The 20235-nt window shown below is 41.8% G+C and overlaps 2 protein-coding genes across 2 annotated transcripts; one reads left to right on the forward strand and one right to left on the reverse strand.

The window, feature by feature from the left end:
* The first annotated feature begins 1851 nt into the window (after positions 1-1851).
* On the forward strand, positions 1852-7707 carry armc5 (armadillo repeat containing 5). Its single transcript, XM_070923001.1, has 8 exons — positions 1852-2241; positions 2342-2372; positions 2505-2615; positions 3130-4024; positions 4129-4354; positions 4445-4937; positions 5180-5312; positions 5662-7707. The coding sequence occupies exons 1-8, from the start codon at positions 1852-1854 to the stop codon at positions 7160-7162; spliced, it is 3780 nt and encodes a 1259-aa protein (XP_070779102.1). The 3' UTR covers positions 7163-7707.
* A 1089-nt stretch (positions 7708-8796) lies between these two features.
* On the reverse strand, positions 8797-10178 carry cox6a2 (cytochrome c oxidase subunit 6A2). Its single transcript, XM_070923127.1, has 4 exons — positions 10031-10178; positions 9564-9639; positions 9124-9266; positions 8797-8985 (listed from the first exon to the last, which is right to left on the reverse strand). The coding sequence occupies exons 2-4, from the start codon at positions 9637-9639 to the stop codon at positions 8896-8898; spliced, it is 309 nt and encodes a 102-aa protein (XP_070779228.1). The 5' UTR covers positions 10031-10178; the 3' UTR covers positions 8797-8895.
* Between the last annotated feature and the right edge of the window lie 10057 nt (positions 10179-20235).

Consider the following 20235-nt stretch of genomic DNA (forward strand, 5'->3'; position numbering starts at 1 on the left):
TTTTGCTGGGCCCACATGTTCATCTTCCTCTCTTGCAGCTCCATGTACAGCTGTAGGACGTCCTGTGGAGGCCGGGCAGAGCAGGGAGCAGCTGTGGTTGGAGGTGTAGGGAGGATAGGGGTAAACCTCTTGTTGGCTATGGCCTTGCCCACTCTCGTCCCACTGAGCTTGGCCCGTCGCTGGGCTTCAATCTCCTCCCTGCTCTTACCCAGGACCTCGTGCATGGCTTTGAAAAACTCCCAGTGGACGCTGGTCGCCCCAAGCCTCTTGGCCCTTTCAGCATTCTTCCTGTACGTGGCCAGCATGTTTCTCCACTTGAGGTCACACTCATACGCCTTCACTGTGACATCAGTGACCTCTGACTCCCTCAGTTTGGTGTTCACTTTCTCTGCCACCATCTCCCAAAGTTTCTTTTTCTTGCATACTGGTTGGTCAAAAGCCTGGTCCATTTCAAGTCGGGTGTTGACAAGGTGCCATGTAGCCTGCAGTGTCCATATAAATTCTACAGAAGAAAACAAAGATTTATCATATAATTGGCTGATAAATTATATGAACTTGCACTAAATCTCTTACCTGTTTTGAAAGTTTATTCATTTTATTTACAGCTTGCCTGATTGAAACACCTATTTGAGGCAATAAGTTACCAGACGACATATAATTAGAGACATATTATTGATGTAACTGACACTGAATGAATCACGGTTTATGCCTATAACCACTGCGATAGGCACTGACTGCGCACTCATCAGGCCCTCCTCGCTTCATGCGATGACACGATGAATCAGTTTAACTTCAAGCTGCGTGTACTAACCTGCTTTGGTCTTATCGGTGTCCACACTGGACACTACCGTTTCCTTTCCTTCCACTTCACTACTTTGTATCACAATTGTCTCGATTACCTCCATGCTGTTAAACCATTACAATTACAACCAACGTCGTTTTTTATTTTAATTAGCGGTGTATCTATCGTGGAATTTAACAACCTCTCAGAGGCACCGATGCATTTTCTCGCATCGAGGTAAACGGTGATTATAACAACGTCATTTGGCCGCTCGGGAAGTGTAGTCTGTTGTGGTTGACACAAACAGGCTTTTGAGTTCTGCTGTGTAACAACTGAACTACAATCCCTAAACGCTGCTACTTATTTAATGCAAGCTACTTTTTTCACAGCCACGGGGAATGTAGTTTTTAAAGGGAGGAAATGCACCAGGGGAAGTGAAAGGCAGCGAAATTTGAACTACAAGTCCCAGCATATATCTTACCGACCCACCTCTTCAGTCCCTGCTCCCTCCCTCAACCGCCCCTGTTTTGTTGTTTGGCTAAAGATGGCGTTAGCGGCTAACACAGGCGATTGGATTTTGTTTCACAAAAAATATTCGGCCAGTGGTAACAAAACATTGATCAAATAGAGCTTTAATTCGTCATTTGATGTGCAAAAATATGTTACACTGAGCAAATACATGTCCATTACGTAGAATAACGCTTGTTCGGCCTTCTTACGATGTAGGCCTGTTTTTAGGGAGTGGACCGAAGCTGTTGGAACTCCATCTCCCGTCAGCGAGTGCGGCGTCAGGTGGTACAACTTTCCTTTTTCATGGTATCTGTAGTTTTCTGACCACACCAGAATGTTATTTTTGCGGAAACTTTGAAAAAATATGAATTAACTCATTAAGAGCACACATTCACCGGTTGAGTAAACAGGCTAACGATTTAATCCGTAAGGACATGTTATTTAATTTCTCAGTATTTCACTGGAAGCATCCAGTGATGCTCCACAGTGTGTTTAATATCTGTCTTAACTGAGAGGAAAAAAATTAAGATAATTGAACCTGCCTGCGAGGCAGAGGGACCATGGCTGCATCACCTGTTCAAGGTGACTGGAAACAATCTCGAGCCTCCAGAGAAGGGTTCCCATCATCACCAGAGTCTTCTTTGACCTGGTGCCTGGCACACCTCTCCAAACCCGGATCAGGGGCTGAACATCATGGGCACTGCAAGGCTGACTCAGGCGGTGGCAGAGACATGGACAAGAAATCCAGAGTCTCTCAGTGGCGAGCCCTGGTTGCTATCCGGACACAGCACATCAAGGGTGACAAGGCCGGTATTGCCAGATTCAGAACTCAAGGTGGTCTCCAGCCACTGTTGGACCTGCTCAAACACCCAGAGTGCTCCAGGAAAACCCTGGACCTGGCTCTTAGCATACTGGCAAACTGCTGCACTGAGCTGGAGACACGTATAGAGGTGAGATCAATTCAGTAATAGAAAAGGTACTGGCCGTTCTATTCATTAAAGCACAAACTGAAACTGTTAAAATGTTAAATTAAAATGTCTTCCTCTATAGGTTCGTAAACTGGATGGAATAAGTATTGTAGGTAAGTGGCATTTTACAGTCTTATGACGAATTTGATCTTAGAATGATGACTTTTTATCAAATCAATTTTGAAAATGTTGTTATTTTCAACATTAATGGCATGTAATCTTTCTTTTTCTCTTGACTGTCTCAGTGGAGATCCTGAAGAGAAATGTGGCCCTGGAGACGGTCCAGAACCGAGCTGCCCGGGCTTTGGGAAACTTGGCCATGGATCCGGAGAGCTCTGCACTCATCCACTCTTCTGGTAAGTCTGAAATGTCAGTGTGTCTCACTGCATAATTTTGAGCTGGCAGTATTCAGTATCAAAATCAGATGCAGGTTGAATGCTACTTGATGGGGAAATTATATTTTGCAGTAGCAGCAGAATTGTAGTAATTGTTATAATATTGATTACCTGTTGGTTTGAAAGAATAATCACATATGGACTAATTTTCACAGTTTTCTGGACCAAATGATTTATTTGAGGAAAATAATTGTCAGATTAATTAATTAATAATGAAAATAAGTGTTAGTTGCATCAATCATTATCTTTTTATAGAAGGAATGGATGCACAGAAATATGTCTGAGGTCCAACTGTGTTGTCATCTCTTCAGAAGATTTCAGAGGTCACATGTGTCTAAAATAGGAAATGTCTATTCACATTACCAGAGTCAGAGAAACATGTTTATGAAAATGCTTACAGAAACGGTTATTATGATCTGTGAAATGTTTTTGTGTCTTGTTTGTTCTCTGATAGCAAACTTTTTTTTTTTTATAGGTGGTGTTCCTCTTCTCCTCCTTTGTGTGTCTCTTTCTTCTGGCCCGTCCTCCCCCACTGCTGCTCCACCCAAAGACCCCTGTCCTAAACTGGAGTGCGCCCAGTCGGCTGCTCGGGCTCTCCTCTACCTCTCAGATACACCCTCTAACCGGCTGTCACTGCTCACCCAAGGGACTTTATCTGCTCTCGCCCCTCTCATCGCTCCAGAGTATCCCCAGGCTCTGAGGCGGGCGGCGCTCAGGACCCTCCACGAGCTGACCCGGGGCTGTGGTATTGAATGTGCCAGGGAGGTGTCCCGTTCTGGAGTCCTCTCTCAGCTCGGTGTCATGGCGTCAGGGGAGTCTGGTAAACCTTTTGAGGAGCTGGCACTGAAAACCCTGGCCAACATGTGCTCCCAAGGCTGCCTGCGCCCTCTTGTGGGGTCACTGGGGGTCATTCAGAAGTTCACTGAGGAGGTCAAGCGGGACCCACTGAAGTCTGGAGTCTTCCTCAAGGCGCTGTGCTTGTGCTGCAAGGAGGCGGTCAACCGAGCTAAGGTGAAGGAGAGTGGTGGATTGGAGGTGCTAATTGGCTTTTTGGCTGCCCATCAGAGTCATCCTATTTCCCGACTAGCCATCCTGGCCTGTGTAGACTTTGTTTTTGATGAATCTGCTATGGAGCAGTTGCAAGAGTTAGGGCTGGTCCCTCTGCTTGTTGCACGACTAGTTGAGCTCACCAGAGGTGAGGAACAATCTGCTGAGAAGATGGATGTTAGCCTCTCCTCCAGCATGTCTCCCACTGAGCTCCTGCCCTCGTCATGTTTTGACTCCTTTGACTTTCCTCCTCCTGAGGGCTGCAAGAAGGAAGAAGCTGGTAGGGAGCAAGGTCTATGTTCATCGAGCTTTTTAAGTCTCAGGTATGGAAGATGAAAAGTACAGGTTTATCTGTTTTCCCTGTGACTTCTTTTATTATTATTCTATTTTCTATTGTTTATCTACATGCTTATTGCTTTCTCTTCAGGTCCTGGTTGGTGTCTGAGGGATTGATATCTTCAGAGGGGGACCTGCTGGATTCCCCTGGTGTTGAAGGGGAATGGGGGAGTCTTCAGATCCCACCATCTTCATCCCCTCAAACCTCCTCCCCAAACCCTGATTCCCTGTCCTCTCTTAAAAATTCTTCTCCATCCAACCCTACTGCCTCTTCCTCTTCTAAAAAGGCAGCTCAGCCTTCCCCTGTGTCCTCTTCGGCCCAGCCCCAACCGTCATCCTCATGTAAAATCACTGATCCGCCTCCCTCTAGTCCTCAACATTTCAGTGCACTCTTACCCCAAACCCAGCCCAGTTCCTCCACTATCTCCTCTCCCACTAAAACAAACCAAACACCAGTCTCTCCGTCAAAGTTCTCATCCCCTCACAGACGGAGGCATCGTGCTCATTCAGCAGCTTGTTTGACTAAAGTCACTCTTGATACCCCTCCCTCTGTGCCCCGCCCGATGGCTTACCATCACCCCTACCACCCTGAACCCTGGACCCCTGAGTCGCCCATCCTGCTGCTGCTCTCGCGCTTCTCCCACGCCACTGACCCAAGTGCTGCTCTGGTCAGCTCAGGTGTCATGTCAGGCTTGCTCTACTACCTCACCCAGCACCAGGACCCCAGCAGCAGATGCCTCCGTATGCTTTGCCGGTTGAGCTGCAACCCAAACTGTTTGCAGGCGCTGGTCCGAACCGGCTCGGTCGCGCTGATTCGTCACCATCTCTGCCAGAGAGGGGGAGGATTTGAGGGAGAGGAGAGGCAGACAGACCGAGTGAAAGCCAAAGTAAAACAACTGGGTAAGTTAGAACAGCTAAGAGGAATTATTTGTAACTGTTTTAAAATTGCTGTGAAACCTACAGTTGCTTGTTGCCTTATAAAAGTTACAGATTATTCACATTTTATTAATCTTGTATTGGTAGTAGTATTATGTACATTATTGGTCTAGCACCTACGCACCTATCCAACTTTCCAAATGTCCTGTTATATTTTTTATTTCATACAAGAGTAGTTTATAATTGTGCACTGACTGTCTCTGTAGGTCATGCTCTTCTTAATAATCTGCGTGTCCAGTGTGAGTCTGGATTCGGCTCTGGGGTTCTTGCCCATGTGATGCTGTCAGGCTCTGAGTCCGACAAGATGAACTGTGCACTGTCTCTGCCATTAATCAGCAGGTGAGTAGTAGATCTATATGAAAATTAGCTCAGCAATCATGAGAATCTGTATATGAAATTTCTTTAATGCCATAATATCCATATTTTTTGTCTTCAGTTTAGTGTTAGTGATCTTAGAAATTGTATTTGTTGGTTTACTATTCTGGAGAGAAAGTGGGCATTCTGATAAAAATATACTTTACGTCCTGTTAAAAACATTTTTTCCAGAAATGTTTACATGTAATTTAGTAAATGGTTTTGTATTTACCATGTACTCATTTAATGGTTTTGTATTTACTTACTCCATTACAAAGATGTTCCAGAATAATGACCACATATGAGCTTTACAGACCCTCTTTTTCTCCAACAGCAACAAGTCCCTGTTGAAGAAACTTCTTCTGGACAGTGGTGGGCTGCTCTTGGCTCTGCAGCCTCTTGGTTGTGATGATGATGTAGTGGATGAAGACCACCCCTCTGAATGTGGAAGGTTGCTTTCTGATTGGTTAAATTCACCGCATTCAGGCCTGACTTCTCAGCTCCACTCGCTGTACTTCTCCCTCCTTATTGGATGCCTGTCCAGCCTGATGGGTGGCACCAAAATGGAGCTTGACAAAAAACATCTAAATCCAGTTGCAACACAGTCAGTCAGTAAAGTTGACACAGTTTCACCCCCTCCCTCGAAAAAGCCTCGCCTGGCTGACATTTGTCCTTATGGAGTCTCGAACTTTGACCTCCTCTTGCTGCTGGATGATGGGACTCAGGTCCCAGCCAACAGAGAGGCTGTGGCTGGGGGGGAGGGGACAGATGGGGTTGGCTCTGAGTACTTTTGGGCTCTGTTGAGAGGTGGATTTGGAGAAGCTCAGGGTAACGCGGATGAAGCCATCCGCATTAAAGATGTCAGCACAGGTATGTTGCTACCAGTGCTGCATTACCTGCATGGATGTCGCCTCACCAAGGACACAGAAACAACGAGGGAAAGTGATGAAGGACAGAGGAGAGGACATTGTCAGATTCTGGACACATTTGTCCTTGAAGGACTGGGGATCTGCCAAAAAGAGACAGAGGATCACTCAATAGATGACTTGGCTTTCCAGAAAACTGCTTTAGGTGAGATGATGATTGGAGCGTGCAGATTTTTGGTGACTGAGCTGCAGAGAGAGTTGGAGGATCTCTGCGTTTCTCTTCTGCTGTCGTGCTCCGCCAAGGCTAGTCGAGCTGCATCACCTCCCACAGAGGACAACGCTGAAAAGGCTGCACCTAAAACGGACCAAGAAGGCCTTGAGTCTGCCGAGGAGAACCTGGCTAATCGAACATCTGAGTTAGAGTTGACGGGTTTTGAAGTCCAAACAGAAAGTTTACCAGGACAGACGAAGAAACCAAACAGTTTCCTACACCAGACAGACGGTAATAAAACCTCTTTCGCCGGAACAGTTCAAAGGGCCAGCAGAGGACTCAATACAACTTTGGATCATAAGACAATCAAAAGTGTCACTCCAGTTTCCAAATCAAGCTGTGTGTCAGCGGTGGACAAATCACTGCCAGAAGAGTTAAGACCAAAGAACTTGATGAAAAGTTCAGCCCAGCTTCTGAAATCAGCAGCTCAGGACTCTCTTTCTTCCTCAAAAACCAGTACAGGAGGTGGGGCCCTGGCTGCTCTCTTACCCCAGGTATACTGGTTTTCCCAGCGGTACAGCTACCCTGCACTGGGTCGGGCCTGCCTGTCTTTGCTGCTGGGTTGTCAGGACTGTCCTCGGCCCTTCTTGTCCTCCTCCCTTGCTGGGGATTGCCTTCGCAGACTTGCCAGAGAGGCCGACTGTACAGAGACTCTGAAACAGGATCTACTAAGTCTGGCCACTGTAGCTCTGAGCTGAGCAAGGAGGGAAATATTGAGTGGAGTGATTCAGAAGGCACAGATTAAGTTTTGGGCTTGTTATAAGCTTCTAGAAAAGTTGCCATTGTATTAATTTTATCAAGTGTCTGGAAAGTACAAGCACAGGTTTCAACAACAGCACGATTACCTGAAAAACATGCTGTATGAATTTCTTTAGCACTAACAGAACTGACTGTCAACTTATTTTCATAAACTGGAAGCATATATTTCTATTTAGTTTTGATGTAATCTGATATAAACTGTAGCCTGTCCCAGCATGGCATATTTGTGTCATAATTTACCGTTGTTGGATTAACTTCTAATGACATTTCTATTGTGATTTTTTTTTCTTTTTTTTTTGGAAAAAATCTAAGTAAATGTCCATAATGCATTTGATAAAATGTAGCTGGAAATACTGGAATTATCAGGGTTGGTCTAGAAGCCAGTTGTTTATTTTGTACATAGAGATCATATGGATTAGCAGATATACATTGTATAGATTCCAGCTGTCCCATATTAATTTATGCTACTGAATATAATGTTGGAACATCACTTTGCTTTCGGTTTCTTGTTGTTGGGAGTGTGGGTATATAGAATGGCCACAGTAATCCGACTCTGTGGCTTTAGGGAATGTCAGTTATTATTATTATATTATTTCAATTACACAACAGAGTGAAACAGCTATTGGTTGGATTGCCATAAAATTTGGCAGACATTCATGGTCTCGAATCGTAATGACTTTGGTGATCCCCTGACCTTTCATTTAGTACCACCTACAAGTCAAATGTTCCACTTGTCCAACACGCTAATGCTACTAAATGTTAGCATTTTAAAGGATAAAGCTGGGGCTGACAGTGTACTATATTTTTCTTATTGTCAACCAATTGCATGAAAGACCAGTGTGTAACAGTGTATTAGTCCATCTCTCAATAATTTCTGACTTCCCTATGTTTGTGCCTGTCAGTCCAAAGCCCATTGTTTCCTATTGAATATGTAAATCTTTAAAAAATAATAATAATAATGATATATTTACATATATATACACATATATATATATATATATATATATTTAGATAATAGATAATTAATATATAATTTGATTTTTCAAAACAGGCCAAATATCACAGCTGGGAACTGAAGTTTTTAGCAAACATTACTCAAACAGGAGGAAGTAGTGCATTTGATGGGGACTATTTTCAGTGACGGATTAATAAACATTTGGTGCTTTAGTAATTACCTATGTGTTTATGGACAACAATGGAGCTCTATGGCACAGAGGGATGAGATATATCAGGCTTTGGCTTCACAGATGATACTTGTTAGTTCAATTCATTGTTGGTTTTTGTCTTTTCATGGGATTTTTTGACAGTACTATTGCCAGCCTTCTTTTAATCTTGTATGTGCAGGATTTGAACAATTTTGCAGTTGGTTACCCCCGGTGGTAGTATATAAAAAGACACCCTAAGAGATAGCAGTGCATGTTGCTCTAACACTTGAAATACTACAATGTGGTCTAGAAATTGAGATGTAAAAACACTTGTCCCAAAAACACATTTTAATTTTGATATAAGTCTTGAGGGTTGATTAGATTGAATACTACTCTGAATTAAACAAAAGAAAAGGCACTCATTGTAATACAGCACAAAGTGGATTTATTGGCTTGGCCCCTCGGTCAGTATAATTAAGCCAAGTACACTGCTGACTGGAAACAGCTGAGAAATGTGACTGATCCTCTCAATGATGGGAACTCTCGAAGCCATCAGGCAGAGCATTGGTGTGAGGGTTGTGGAACAGAGAGTGGTTTCCATCACCCCAGGGAAATTTCTGGAGGGAGACATAAACATAAGTTAAGGCAACAACATTGGTGTTCATCTGATCAGTTTTTTATTGGTGGAGGGGTGGTGTTATGTAAATGCTGCTGAAAGAGTAGGGGTATATGGGTGCTGGTAGTTTGAGACTCGCCTTGGTGCGGATACGTAGGTGAGGATATGGCACAAATTCTGGCTGCTCATGCGATTGCGCCTGCATCTTCAAGTAGGCGTTGACCATGCAGACAGTAACACCAGGAAAGGCCAACACAATGGTCAGTATCTTCCAGGTCCTCGCTGTGGAAAACACAACCAGTGAAAGTATGTGACTGAAGCACTAAATAGGACATGGAGACAAATAAAAAAGAAACTATAGCAGCTGTCCATATCAATAATAAAATATAATTCCTGATGATTTGCCAAGGAGCAGGAATGTGCAGGATCACTGCCAGCTCTGCAGACACTTCAGTGAATGTTCAAAAAAAAAGGCTCCAACTATACGTGACTCAAAGTTGCATAAAGAAGCTCTGAATCTGGAGGCGTTGATGCATTTTGATTATATTAGGTTGAGAGGGACAGTAAAGACACACTGACCTCCACCCTCATGGCTCGAATGTGACGCAGCAGCAATCACCCGACGGGCAGCCAAGGCAGCTGGAGATAGAGACATCTGCAGAGGTGGAGAGGGAGAAAAGAAAAAGATACACATGAGAAACATTTTGCAGTATATTTATGCACCAGGAAAAAACTTAAAGAAATTTGAATGAGCCAAGTTTTATAGTCTATTTATTGTAATGTCAAAGGAGGAAAACACAACAGACCGATGTTTAAATCATGACTAAACTAAACTAACTAAAGAGAACCTCTACACAGCCATTTAAACATAATTTATTTCTCATATACAAAATAATTTGCAGAAGAAATCTGTCATATAGCCCTCTACAAACAAGCTGTGTCCGTAAAACAGCAGGCAGTCGAGGCTGGGCCTACCAGTGTTGCTGTGTACCAAGAGTGGTAACCCAACTGTAATTAAAATAAGAGAAAATCAGGTAAAAACTTACTGTTCTTCAGGCAAGCAATATTAATTATACTCTTATTATTCTCTTATTTTTCTGGCCCAGTTGTTGCTCTTTTAGTTTTCTCCTCCTTCCTGCTTGTTTGTCCTTCAGTCTGTCCTGAGCTGAACTCAGTGTGTCAGACTCCTCCCCATTTCTATCTGTCCCTGCGCCAAGAAACTTAGTTTATATTTGGGCAAGTGGTAAGGCGGGCTGATATGTGACGAAGAGGAAGAGGGTGGGGGAGGAGGTGTGTTGGTGCTGCATTACAAAGGCCGAAATAAGGAGAGGGCTGATTAATCCTCATTAATGGCCCACGTTAATGGAGAAGGCCTTCAAGTTTTTGACATAAAGAGTTTTAACTTTCACTTTTGGTTTCAGTTGGAGAGCAGTACTGAAAGCCAGTCAGTCCTCACAGTTGTTCACTGAAAGCACCTGTGGCTCAGTTGTGGGTCACAACAGGTAAACCCTACGGGATCTCCTGTGCAAAGATTTTCACCTGAATAGAAGTTTTTAATTGTAAATAGTGTGCAGGCCTCTTTGGCTGTATGAAACACCATCAGACAGTTTTCACACATATGTAATGTCATCATTCCAACTTATCTTGTTATAGTAAGTATATTGAGGAACAAAATGAGAAATTGAGCAGATATATTTATTGTTTTAATGCAGCCATTACACTGCTGCCCTCGAGCCATGAGGACAGTGAATTACATGCACATTTTTGGTAGACCTAGATGCGAACAAACAACACAACTTACATCTTAAATAAAATTGTATATAAACCAAGTGTTTCAGGTACATGGCCTTTCATTTGGCAATTCAGAGGGAACAGGAAAAGCTTGCAAGCACGAAATCATTCAAATGGAAGAAGCTTGTGGTACTGTATGGGCTTTTTTACCCAAAGATAGACTGTCCACCAGGTGGGGTAGTGTTGCTATCAGTACACTGTCCTTAAACACTCCTTAGACTCCTGTCCTTTGGTCATTTGTGTTATACAGGCTCACCTCAGCAGTGGGGCTCCTTCCTCTTGGTTAGAGTTCACTAGTTTGGACTGCTGAAGTGAATCTGTATAACCTTTGAAACAAAAGTTGTGCCATACATTTGGATTTTGGCTAATTTATTTTATTTATTGTGTTAAATTTTAAAGAGTAAAGTCCATTTCACAACTTTGAAGGGTCAAAAAATGCAATGACGTACAAAATGCAGCATTTGGAAAAAGTATGTTTTCATACTATTATCATAGACATATCTTCCCAAAAAGGCACTTTTACGCTGTATGCTCCCCTCTGTTGAGTGTTAATTCTTGATTTTTACACTATTAGTAATGCCTTTGTTGTCTCTGTCTGGGCAGCTTCAGGCTGCAGTGCAAACAGCAGCCAGAGCCAGCAGTGATGTCAGCCAGTCATGCAAGCAGCCAGTCTGAATGTCTAGCACTTGTGTTATTGTGGGCAGAGGTTAAACACCATCTCAGGTTGAAGACTCCGTGCACAGACATGCACTGGCAGATAGACACATGGTTTGCATGTCTGCAGGTGTGCTGCTGGAGCTGGAGAGGACAAAACTCCAGTCCCTCCAACCTACAAACATGTTACTAAGATCATGGTTTCATTTACATTTTACATGCATAGCCTATGTAAGGCAGAACCAAACTTTAATACATATCTGTAAGAGAGTATTCAATTAGAAATGATAAATGAGATGTATAGAATATAAGTTTCCAAACCCAGTTAAGTCTATGTAACACTTCTATTGTTTTTTTAGCCATGCTAGCACCATGGCTCTAAGGGTGATGCGCTGACTTTTGTTCTAAATACATAACTAAACGCACGTTCAGTGCAGAGATCTCTTTGCAGGAGAAATGAGACATAATGCATGCATAAGTAAGTTTAATACTTATTTGTTTATTACTAAATATCTGCTAACTAATGACAATCCTGTCAGCCTCAGCTGCACTTGACATAGTTAATTTGCAAATGTTAGCATGCTAAGACCATAAACTAAGATGCTGATCATGGCAAATATCACACTTGCTAAACATCAACATGTTAGCATGTTGATTGTCTTATTTCATCTTTAAAATGTTTTATTTAATTATGGTAGTTTTTAATTTTTTTCACTTCATCCTCATAACACTCTGAAAGCTTCCTCCTGAGCTGAGTGTCTCTCCATTACTGAACACAGCAGCTATTTTTGTTGCCAGGATGATGGACAGCCACATACAACAGGTTTCCTTCCCGAACCTGATGAAGTACAGCATTTCCATCGGTGGGTGTGGAGTTTATACACGCACAGCAGCCGGAGGAAACACTGTAGACTCAACACAGCAAAGTGCACAGGACAGACAGACAAACACAGAATTATGTGTAAATAAAAAAATGGGTAAACTATGACCTCCAACATCAAAAAGCAAACACACATTTAGATTCTGTATTTTCCAAAACTATTACAGATGATTTTTCCTGACCCTTAATCAGTTTGACGCCACTTATACAAATTATTAATATACAGCATTAGGGATTTAAGTCATCCAAAAGTGTGTGTAAACTGTGTTTTGCAAATAAAAAAGGTGTTTAAATTGAGCTCAGGTGGGTTTACCCTCCGCAACATCCCTTAACACCCACACACCCCTGTTTGTGTATCTTTCATGCCAAGAGAAAGACAACTGTGGATTGTGTGCAATGCAGTAAGTGTGTGTGATGTTGGACAGAGGTGAAAGCAGACTGTGCCAGTTGTAACAGTCTGTCCCGTCTTTCCCTTGTAAATCTGTGTGTCTCGCTCTTTTCTGGGCACTTAGCTACCATAATCCTACGTTCACCTCAGAGCAGCACACATCTAAGCTCTTTATTGATGTAATACTGTTTTTGGACATTTTTTTGCTCTTCATACAAATCATCCAATAATGTTTTATGTAGTTTTGAAAATACAAACCAGGCTGAAGAACAAAAATTTTCTAATGCTGAACTCTGCCCTGCTCTTTCCACGACTGAACTGATTTTAAACTATGGCGTATGCTGCTATCTAATTCTTGTTACTGCCATGTAGTACAGAAAATATGTAATGGAAAGTATCTCTAGAGAATGTGCCGGTATGAAAACACTGGAATGATGTCTCTGATTGTGAGCGAGTGAGACTGGGACCCGCCTGTAGGGTAACTGGGTGCAGTCACTTGAACAAACCAAGGAGTCAGAATCCACCATCAATATTGTCCCAGTCGGACTGAGACAGCAGGGAATTTGGAGCGATGCGAGGGCCAATGTTACTCTACAGTGGAAACTTCCATACACTGTCCATCACATCAGCAGGTCCCGTGCAGACAGAGCAGGTGGACAAGTTTTATGTGACTAAGTCAGAGAAGTCTTGAATTTTCAGTTCAACATGCCAGTGGAAATGCACAGTACCACTGACTGACTGCAAGTGGATGTGCATTAATGGTGACAGCTAGTGGAAGCAAGTTTAAAGTTTGACATTTTTATATTAACAATTGGTCACATGACCTGACTTTGCAGTTCCTCACAGCTCTACAGAGTCTTATAGCATCTTTCAGCTCATTGTTTTGGTTTTCCAGCTCACATCTTTTCTGTTTCGGGTCACTCTCACTGGTTTCATACTGTCGTTTTCGTAAACAGCACTGCTGTTCCAGCAAAAAAAAGCTTTATAAACCCACTGCATGTTAATGCCCAGCACCAAACACACACAGTTTGCACTAACAAGTGTAATGCTACATACTGGAGCATTTGGCAGCTAAAGAACCAAATGTTTCTCTCAGGAGTTATTAAATTAAATTAATGATAATGTCTGAATGAATGTGTATATGTAAATAGGCAACTGTTTGCGAACAAGTTTGTCTTTTAAAAAAAAAAGGTAAAATAAACCAGCTTTATCCTTGAATAGAGCTAACGGCTGCCTCTCCGTCTGACCTCTGGGGAAAGAACCTGTATATCATTAAAATGGACCCTGACCGGCCATTTTTTCTCACCACACATTTGTAATGAGTAATTGAGTAATGTCAGTTTGGTAGGCCAGCTGGTTTGCTGCACTCTCTTTCCTCTTTCACACTGACTTCAGTCTGAAGGCAAGTTTCCCCACACAACACCTTCCACCTCTTGACATTCATGGCTCCCTTTGACCAAAAGGCCAATGTCATGTTCCACTTCAGTCCCTGATTGAGTAAATTTGCTGCCATAATGTCTTCAAAACCAAAATGTACTGTTTTTACTGGGAGGCGGATTTATTGTAATTTTTTCACATCAGCTCTAAACACTCTCTGACCAAAACTGTCCAGCCAGATGCCGGCTCAGCTGAAACACCTGCATGAAGACTGTGCCAGCACCATCAGTCTGTAGGTCTTTGTGTTCTTCCCCTAATGTGTACAGGCTACATGGAGCTGAACGCTAGCCCCTGGAGGTGGCCCACAATGTCTTACAAGCTGGACGGAGAAGAGCATAAAACCACTAATAAACACCACTGTTCCAGTCCCGCCGCCCCAAAAAAAACTTGTCAGAAAATGTATTATTTTGGAGTGAAATATGTTTATTTTACCAGGGCAAAGCTGTTCATTTCACCAATGTGAAGCTGTTCATTTTCTCAGACTTCAGGAAAGTGTTCAGATTTGGAGATTCAGTTGAGATTACGCAGATTTCAATCTGCGCAATCCTCACTATGAATTCTCCACAATCTGAACACCATTTGAGTCTGAGAAATGAACAGCTTCACATTGGTGAATGTACAGCTTTGCCCTTGTAAATAACACCATTTTTGACCATGTCTGTGTTTTTGCCCATGTTTGGAATTTTGTACTTTCTGTGGAACATTTGGTTTATTTTAAGTGAGAAGGAAATAATGGACTATACTGCAACAGCTACTGGTGAGCTGTATAGTAAATCTGACTTGTGTTTATCAACTCACTGGGTATTTTATAGGAAGGCGAATCGAATCGTAATAGCAGCCCCTCAGTGGCCTTTTAAATCCCGCAAATAGTCACTACAGAGACCAAAATCATCCATCTGTCCCCAAGTGGCCCCAGTACTCTTAACTAGCTTTAGCATAAACTGACTTCTTAGCCCCATGCTAACATTTTAGAATATACAAATATACTGTTTGGTAAATCTGACATGCCTAAACATAAGCCTGAGTCTATCCTTAATGCTCAGCTAACATGCTATCCATCAGCCAGTTGCATGGGACAAGATCCAGATCTCCTTACTGAAGAGATCTTTTCACCTCTTTCTTAAAGGACACATAAGGACAGCACGCGAACACACACAGAATGTAATTTGTATGTATATATTGGGGCACACAATGTTTCTAATACGACAGACCACTGTGAAACTGCCATCCAGATGTGTCTCCACAGACACTGCTCTCCCTGTTCACATACTGTTCTCTTGGTAAATGAGCCAACACAGTCTGCACCACCTCTGACAACAACCAGCTCCCCTTCTCAAAGCTTTGACATCTCGTCTTGAAAAATTGACACTCTCCTTCATATGGATCTGATTGTTGTTTTTTTTTTTAGGGACCTCTCAAACATGCAGACAGATAAATGTTTAGAGGTGAATCATGGGTGAAGGAGTCGTGAGTCAGACGTGGGTTATGTTATTGTCTTATGCTCAGTACCACCAGGGAAGACGATGTGGTGGTCTGCACATGTGACATCAGTTTTCCTCAGGTGGCATAAAGACAACTGGCTTCTTTCAAAGTATAACCATCATATGTTCTCTTGTCAGATGTTTGCATTGAGCGCTGCCGTGCCTGAGGTTAAAAAAGTTAAACATTACATTGAGAAATAGCAGTTATACAAGGGACCTCCCACACTATAAGATATGAGGATGATCCCGGAGCTTGGTGTTGATACCACCATGGGCTAATGCTTCTTGTACACAGTCTCAACAGACTGTAGTCACAGTCTGTGTTGCCCCAAAGAGCCCAGTGACAGCTGACAGCCTGTCTGAAGTGAGATTACAATGCTCTTCTGTAGAAAACCATGGAAATTATGTTTTAATTTAGGTGGCAGCCCTGAGGACTATTTCTACAGCAGTATAGTGTGTGTGTGTGTGTGTGTGTGTGTGTGTGTGTGTGTGTTTCCACATTAAACATTTATTGTTGTTTTTCACTAAATTGTACAGTTCCTGGCTCAGGTGTGGCCCCCCACTCCCCCCAGCACACAGATGCAGTAATGTTTACTTTGCAATTTCCAGGATATTTACGCTATTCAAACAGATTCTGTTTGCTTGCTCTCATTCTTTTCCCCTTCTTGTTTTTAGAAGGTGTAATGTTTACTATGTTAACAAAACCCAAGACAAACAGGTCTGTTGTTAACAGCCTTTGACGCAGGTGAGTTTGTTTGCAGGAGGGTTGAGTTCAACCCATCAGCCAAAACCTAATTTTCTACAAAAAAATCATAATATAAGTTTTCTGTCTTCATTTTCATTTTGCACAAGTTTATTACTGGACAAGGACAGTGTATTTGCATTATGAGTACATCTGTGAGGCTGTTGCATGTTGTTGTGAGTGTAAATGTGTCTGTGTGTGTATGAGATGATGTTCCTGATGCTTTTCTATCCTGACATGACTGTAATCATGGAGAAAACACTGTTGCATGTGTTTGACGACCTTCTACCATGGTGCTGTAGAAAGCATCCTAATAAGAGGGCATCACCAACTTGTCTGGGAACCGCTGTGCTAGACCATAGGGCCCTAAAGAGAGTGGTGCACTCAGCTGGGCGTACCATCGGCACTGTGCAGAACTTATACACCAGAAGATGCAGAACCAGAGTTAGTAAGATTATGAAGCATCCTCACCATCCCATCTACAAACTACCAGTGTCTGTGCTAAGGCAAACACCTCCACAGCCACAAGCCCTCTTTCTTCACGCCAACGGGATGGTTGACTTTGTCCACTGACCTATGTGCATCCGTATCTAGCACATTGTCCTCGGACCCACTGGGTGTTTTCTCTTTAACATCACATTCACAGAGAAGAATTTGTTTTCCTCTCTTTCCTTCCCTGCACTTGTTACTATGGCATAAAACATTTGACTATATCCAGTAAAACAGTCAAAGATAGACCATGATAAATTATCTGACATTTTGGGCTTATGCTTTCAGAAAAATGTGAATGATGCTATGATAAACCATTAACTCAAATACAATCTAACTCTTTTCTGGGTGCAACATGCCAAGCACGGAGATGGTTAAGAGAGGGTGTGAAGTTTCAGGTGCTGGAGAAAATACAAAATCTCAGTTCCCTTGTGTGTGTGCATTCTCAGCTAATGGAAACAGACCAAAATGGGCCTTTGACTTTGCCCAATCAGACCAGTGTGCATCGCAGAGGGCAGGACTGGGCAGTGGGAGTGTATCACAGAGAATACCATATATAAGACATCAGGGGTAGTCGTGCTTTAAGTATCCATCAACCCGTTCATCCGTCCTTCAGTTGGTCTCTCTGATCTCCACCAGTGCTGCTCAGTGTTTTGTACCCGGTCTCCTCCATCATGCTGGTTCAAGCTCTGCTCCAGACCTCGCTGGTTCTCTGGTTGACTCAGCAAACTCTGCAAGGCGGTAAGAAAAACAAAGGATTTCATAAGTAAAGACAGAACACTGGTTGTATAGTAAGATCACAGTTCTGTAAACGTTTTTCTTCAGTTTTTTCAAACTTTAACAGAGATGATTATTTTAACAGATTTAGTTATTTTTCAGCTTGTCTTGAACATCATGTCATCACTAAAACTGGGATCAGGATCAGTTTTGTTTTCTGTGCTCTTGTTGAAAAACATCTTATTCCTGTTTAATTCCTCTACTGGCGTCTTATACTAATCAGTACAAGTATTATGTATAATCACTTAAAATTATCAGTTATCTGATTTGATTGATGGAGTTTTCAGATTATCAGGGATACTATTCACCTTGGTGTAATAATATTTAATTTAGCTTATTGGTTGCAAAGGATCTAATTATCAGGTTTAAAAAGACTGAAATATCTATTGAATTTAAACAAAAATGACACAACAATGTTGACCCTATCAAAGGAATGTAAAGCACAAACTTTAGTTCTTTTGGTAAAATTTCATTGCCATAGTTGTATTTACACAATTAGTGTATATAAGCTACGGCTGATGTGACATTATGTGATATGTAAGATGTTTTAAGATATGTAATATATGATGTTATTTGTCATTTTGAGTGATAAATTCACAAAGACCTTACATATGTCAAAAGCAGTATGATTTCACTTTGAAGGCTCTGATGGATCAGCTTCTCCAGTGACTCACTCTCACTTACTTGTTAAATATCATGTCTGTGAGTTTGAGGGAGAAAAAACTGCTGGACTATGTGGGCTCCACCATCAGTGATCCCGCCAAGCCACTGCGGTTTATATTATCTAATTTCTTTGAATCAAAGAATGCGATGAAAAGGTGGCAGAGGCAGGCAAAATCTGACGACCACCCGTGAGATGAACTAACAGGCTCAACACAGTCGCTCCATTTTGACTCATGTTTCCATCAATGGATATCTGTTCCTCTCTCCTCCTGTTGCTAAGTCACGTTGCAGAGTTCATGAAACACTATAGTGGCATTTATGAAACTATGAAGTCATTCATATTGTCATCTACATGTCTCTCAAAGCACTCACCTTATTGGGGATAGTATCTAAGGAGGTAAAGACCTGAAAGTAAAGTTAATCAAAAATGTAATTACTGACACTCCAAACCACTCAGCCAGCATCACTGTAATATAACTCCAAACTGCTCCTGCTGCAAAACTCTATTATTTTTGAAGGCAAATAACTTAACTATAAATCTAAATCCAGTTTTGTGCACACTTTCGCATTGTTTGTTCACACTGTGTTATTGTGTATTCAATTTTTCAGGGGTTAGACCTCAAAATGTAGCTTGGGGGAGAGTGCTGCCAGCCAGAGGTATGTCATAAAGTTTTTAAATGTTTTCAACTTCTTCAAGCATGTATGTGTGTTTTAACTACGTTGAAAACTGAAGTACAGTAGTTTTTCCCTTCATGACCATGTTACTTTGGAGGTCAGCAGACTGTTCTAGCCAAGTTTGAAGGTCTGTTTTGGATTAGCTTTGTTAGCTCGGTACATTAGCAAGACTAGCTAGGCTGCTTGCTAACAAAGAAGAATATAATTAAGTCCTGAAAGCACCAATAAGAAAACAAATATTGTCCTTAAAGGTGAAATTTGCTCAAGTGTCTGTCTCTCCTGTCGTTTTTTGTTTTTCTTCAGGTGTTGGCATTGGAGTAAAACCTGGAGGTCAGTGGTTTTCTTAGCATGCATTAACAATTACACCAAGGCAAGCGGTTAACTAATGACTAAAGTACAAATATGTGTAATTAAGAAAGATAATGCCACAAGATTAGCACCTTCACTTATTTATAGCTTTGAGGATGCAAGTGTGCATTGTTAGCTGTGCAAATCATTAGATTTACAGATAAGTACATGTCCACGTGTGTACTCCATCATAAACAGATGTACTGTAGATAATGTGTACTTCATTACTCCATTACTGTAGGTTCAATTCAATTCAATTCAATTTTATCTATATAGCGCCAAATCACAACAAAGTCATCTCATGACACTAGGTAACACGTAATTAGTTAAACGTAAACGTGAAATTAGTGAAGTATGAGACGTATGTTAAAATACATTCAAATTAAATGTTAGTTCTCCCTTGAGATGGACATATGACACATGACATAATATCTGATGCTGACACAGCTGATGGACATGTAATAAAATCATTGACTGTTCTACTTTTTCTCAGTTACAGGTGCCTTTGGAGCTCTGGGAAGCAAAGCAATGAAGACTGGAAGTATGTTAACTTTCTGTTTAACTGTCTGCACACAGCATTGTTTTACTGTATATTACTTTCACCTCAGATAAGTAATGTTTGTATTCATTTTTTATTTTCATAGTTGGACGTTATCCAGGAGCTCAACTTGGTGTTGGTAAGTTGTCTCAGGAACACATCTTTCTTGAAGTTTAATGAGACCACTACACTTTAAAGAGAAAAATTGTTCCTTTGAGGTGGATTGCAAAGTGAAAAAACTCTCCCTCCAGACCTGATGCAGAGAAACAATGTGGGTTCTCTAAAGTCTGAATGATGATAGCAGACTCTTCTGTTCAACAACTGAAATGTGTTGTTTTTATTGTTTTCACAGGAGGTTACAGAGCTCTTGGATTAGGAGGTCGAGCAG

This window comes from Enoplosus armatus, chromosome 17 (genome assembly GCF_043641665.1).
Source record: "Enoplosus armatus isolate fEnoArm2 chromosome 17, fEnoArm2.hap1, whole genome shotgun sequence".
In the NCBI taxonomy this organism is placed as follows: Eukaryota; Metazoa; Chordata; class Actinopteri; order Centrarchiformes; family Enoplosidae; genus Enoplosus; species Enoplosus armatus.

What these genes read in the sequence shown, in the direction of transcription:
- armc5 (XM_070923001.1), top strand. Translation starts at nt 1,852, where the DNA reads ATGGCTGCATCACCTGTTCAAGGTGACTGGAAACAATCTCGAGCCTCC. An exon ending in TCGAGCTTTTTAAGTCTCAG is followed by an intron (nt 4,025 to 4,128) that starts GTATGGAAGATG and finishes CTTTCTCTTCAG; the next exon opens with GTCCTGGTTGGTGTCTGAGG. An exon ending in AGCCAAAGTAAAACAACTGG is followed by an intron (nt 4,938 to 5,179) that starts GTAAGTTAGAAC and finishes CTGTCTCTGTAG; the next exon opens with GTCATGCTCTTCTTAATAAT.
- cox6a2 (XM_070923127.1), bottom strand. Translation starts at nt 9,639, where the DNA reads ATGTCTCTATCTCCAGCTGCCTTGGCTGCCCGTCGGGTGATTGCTGCT. An exon ending in TTCGAGCCATGAGGGTGGAG is followed by an intron (nt 9,267 to 9,563) that starts GTCAGTGTGTCT and finishes TGTTTTCCACAG; the next exon opens with CGAGGACCTGGAAGATACTG. An exon ending in ACCTACGTATCCGCACCAAG is followed by an intron (nt 8,986 to 9,123) that starts GCGAGTCTCAAA and finishes GTCTCCCTCCAG; the next exon opens with AAATTTCCCTGGGGTGATGG.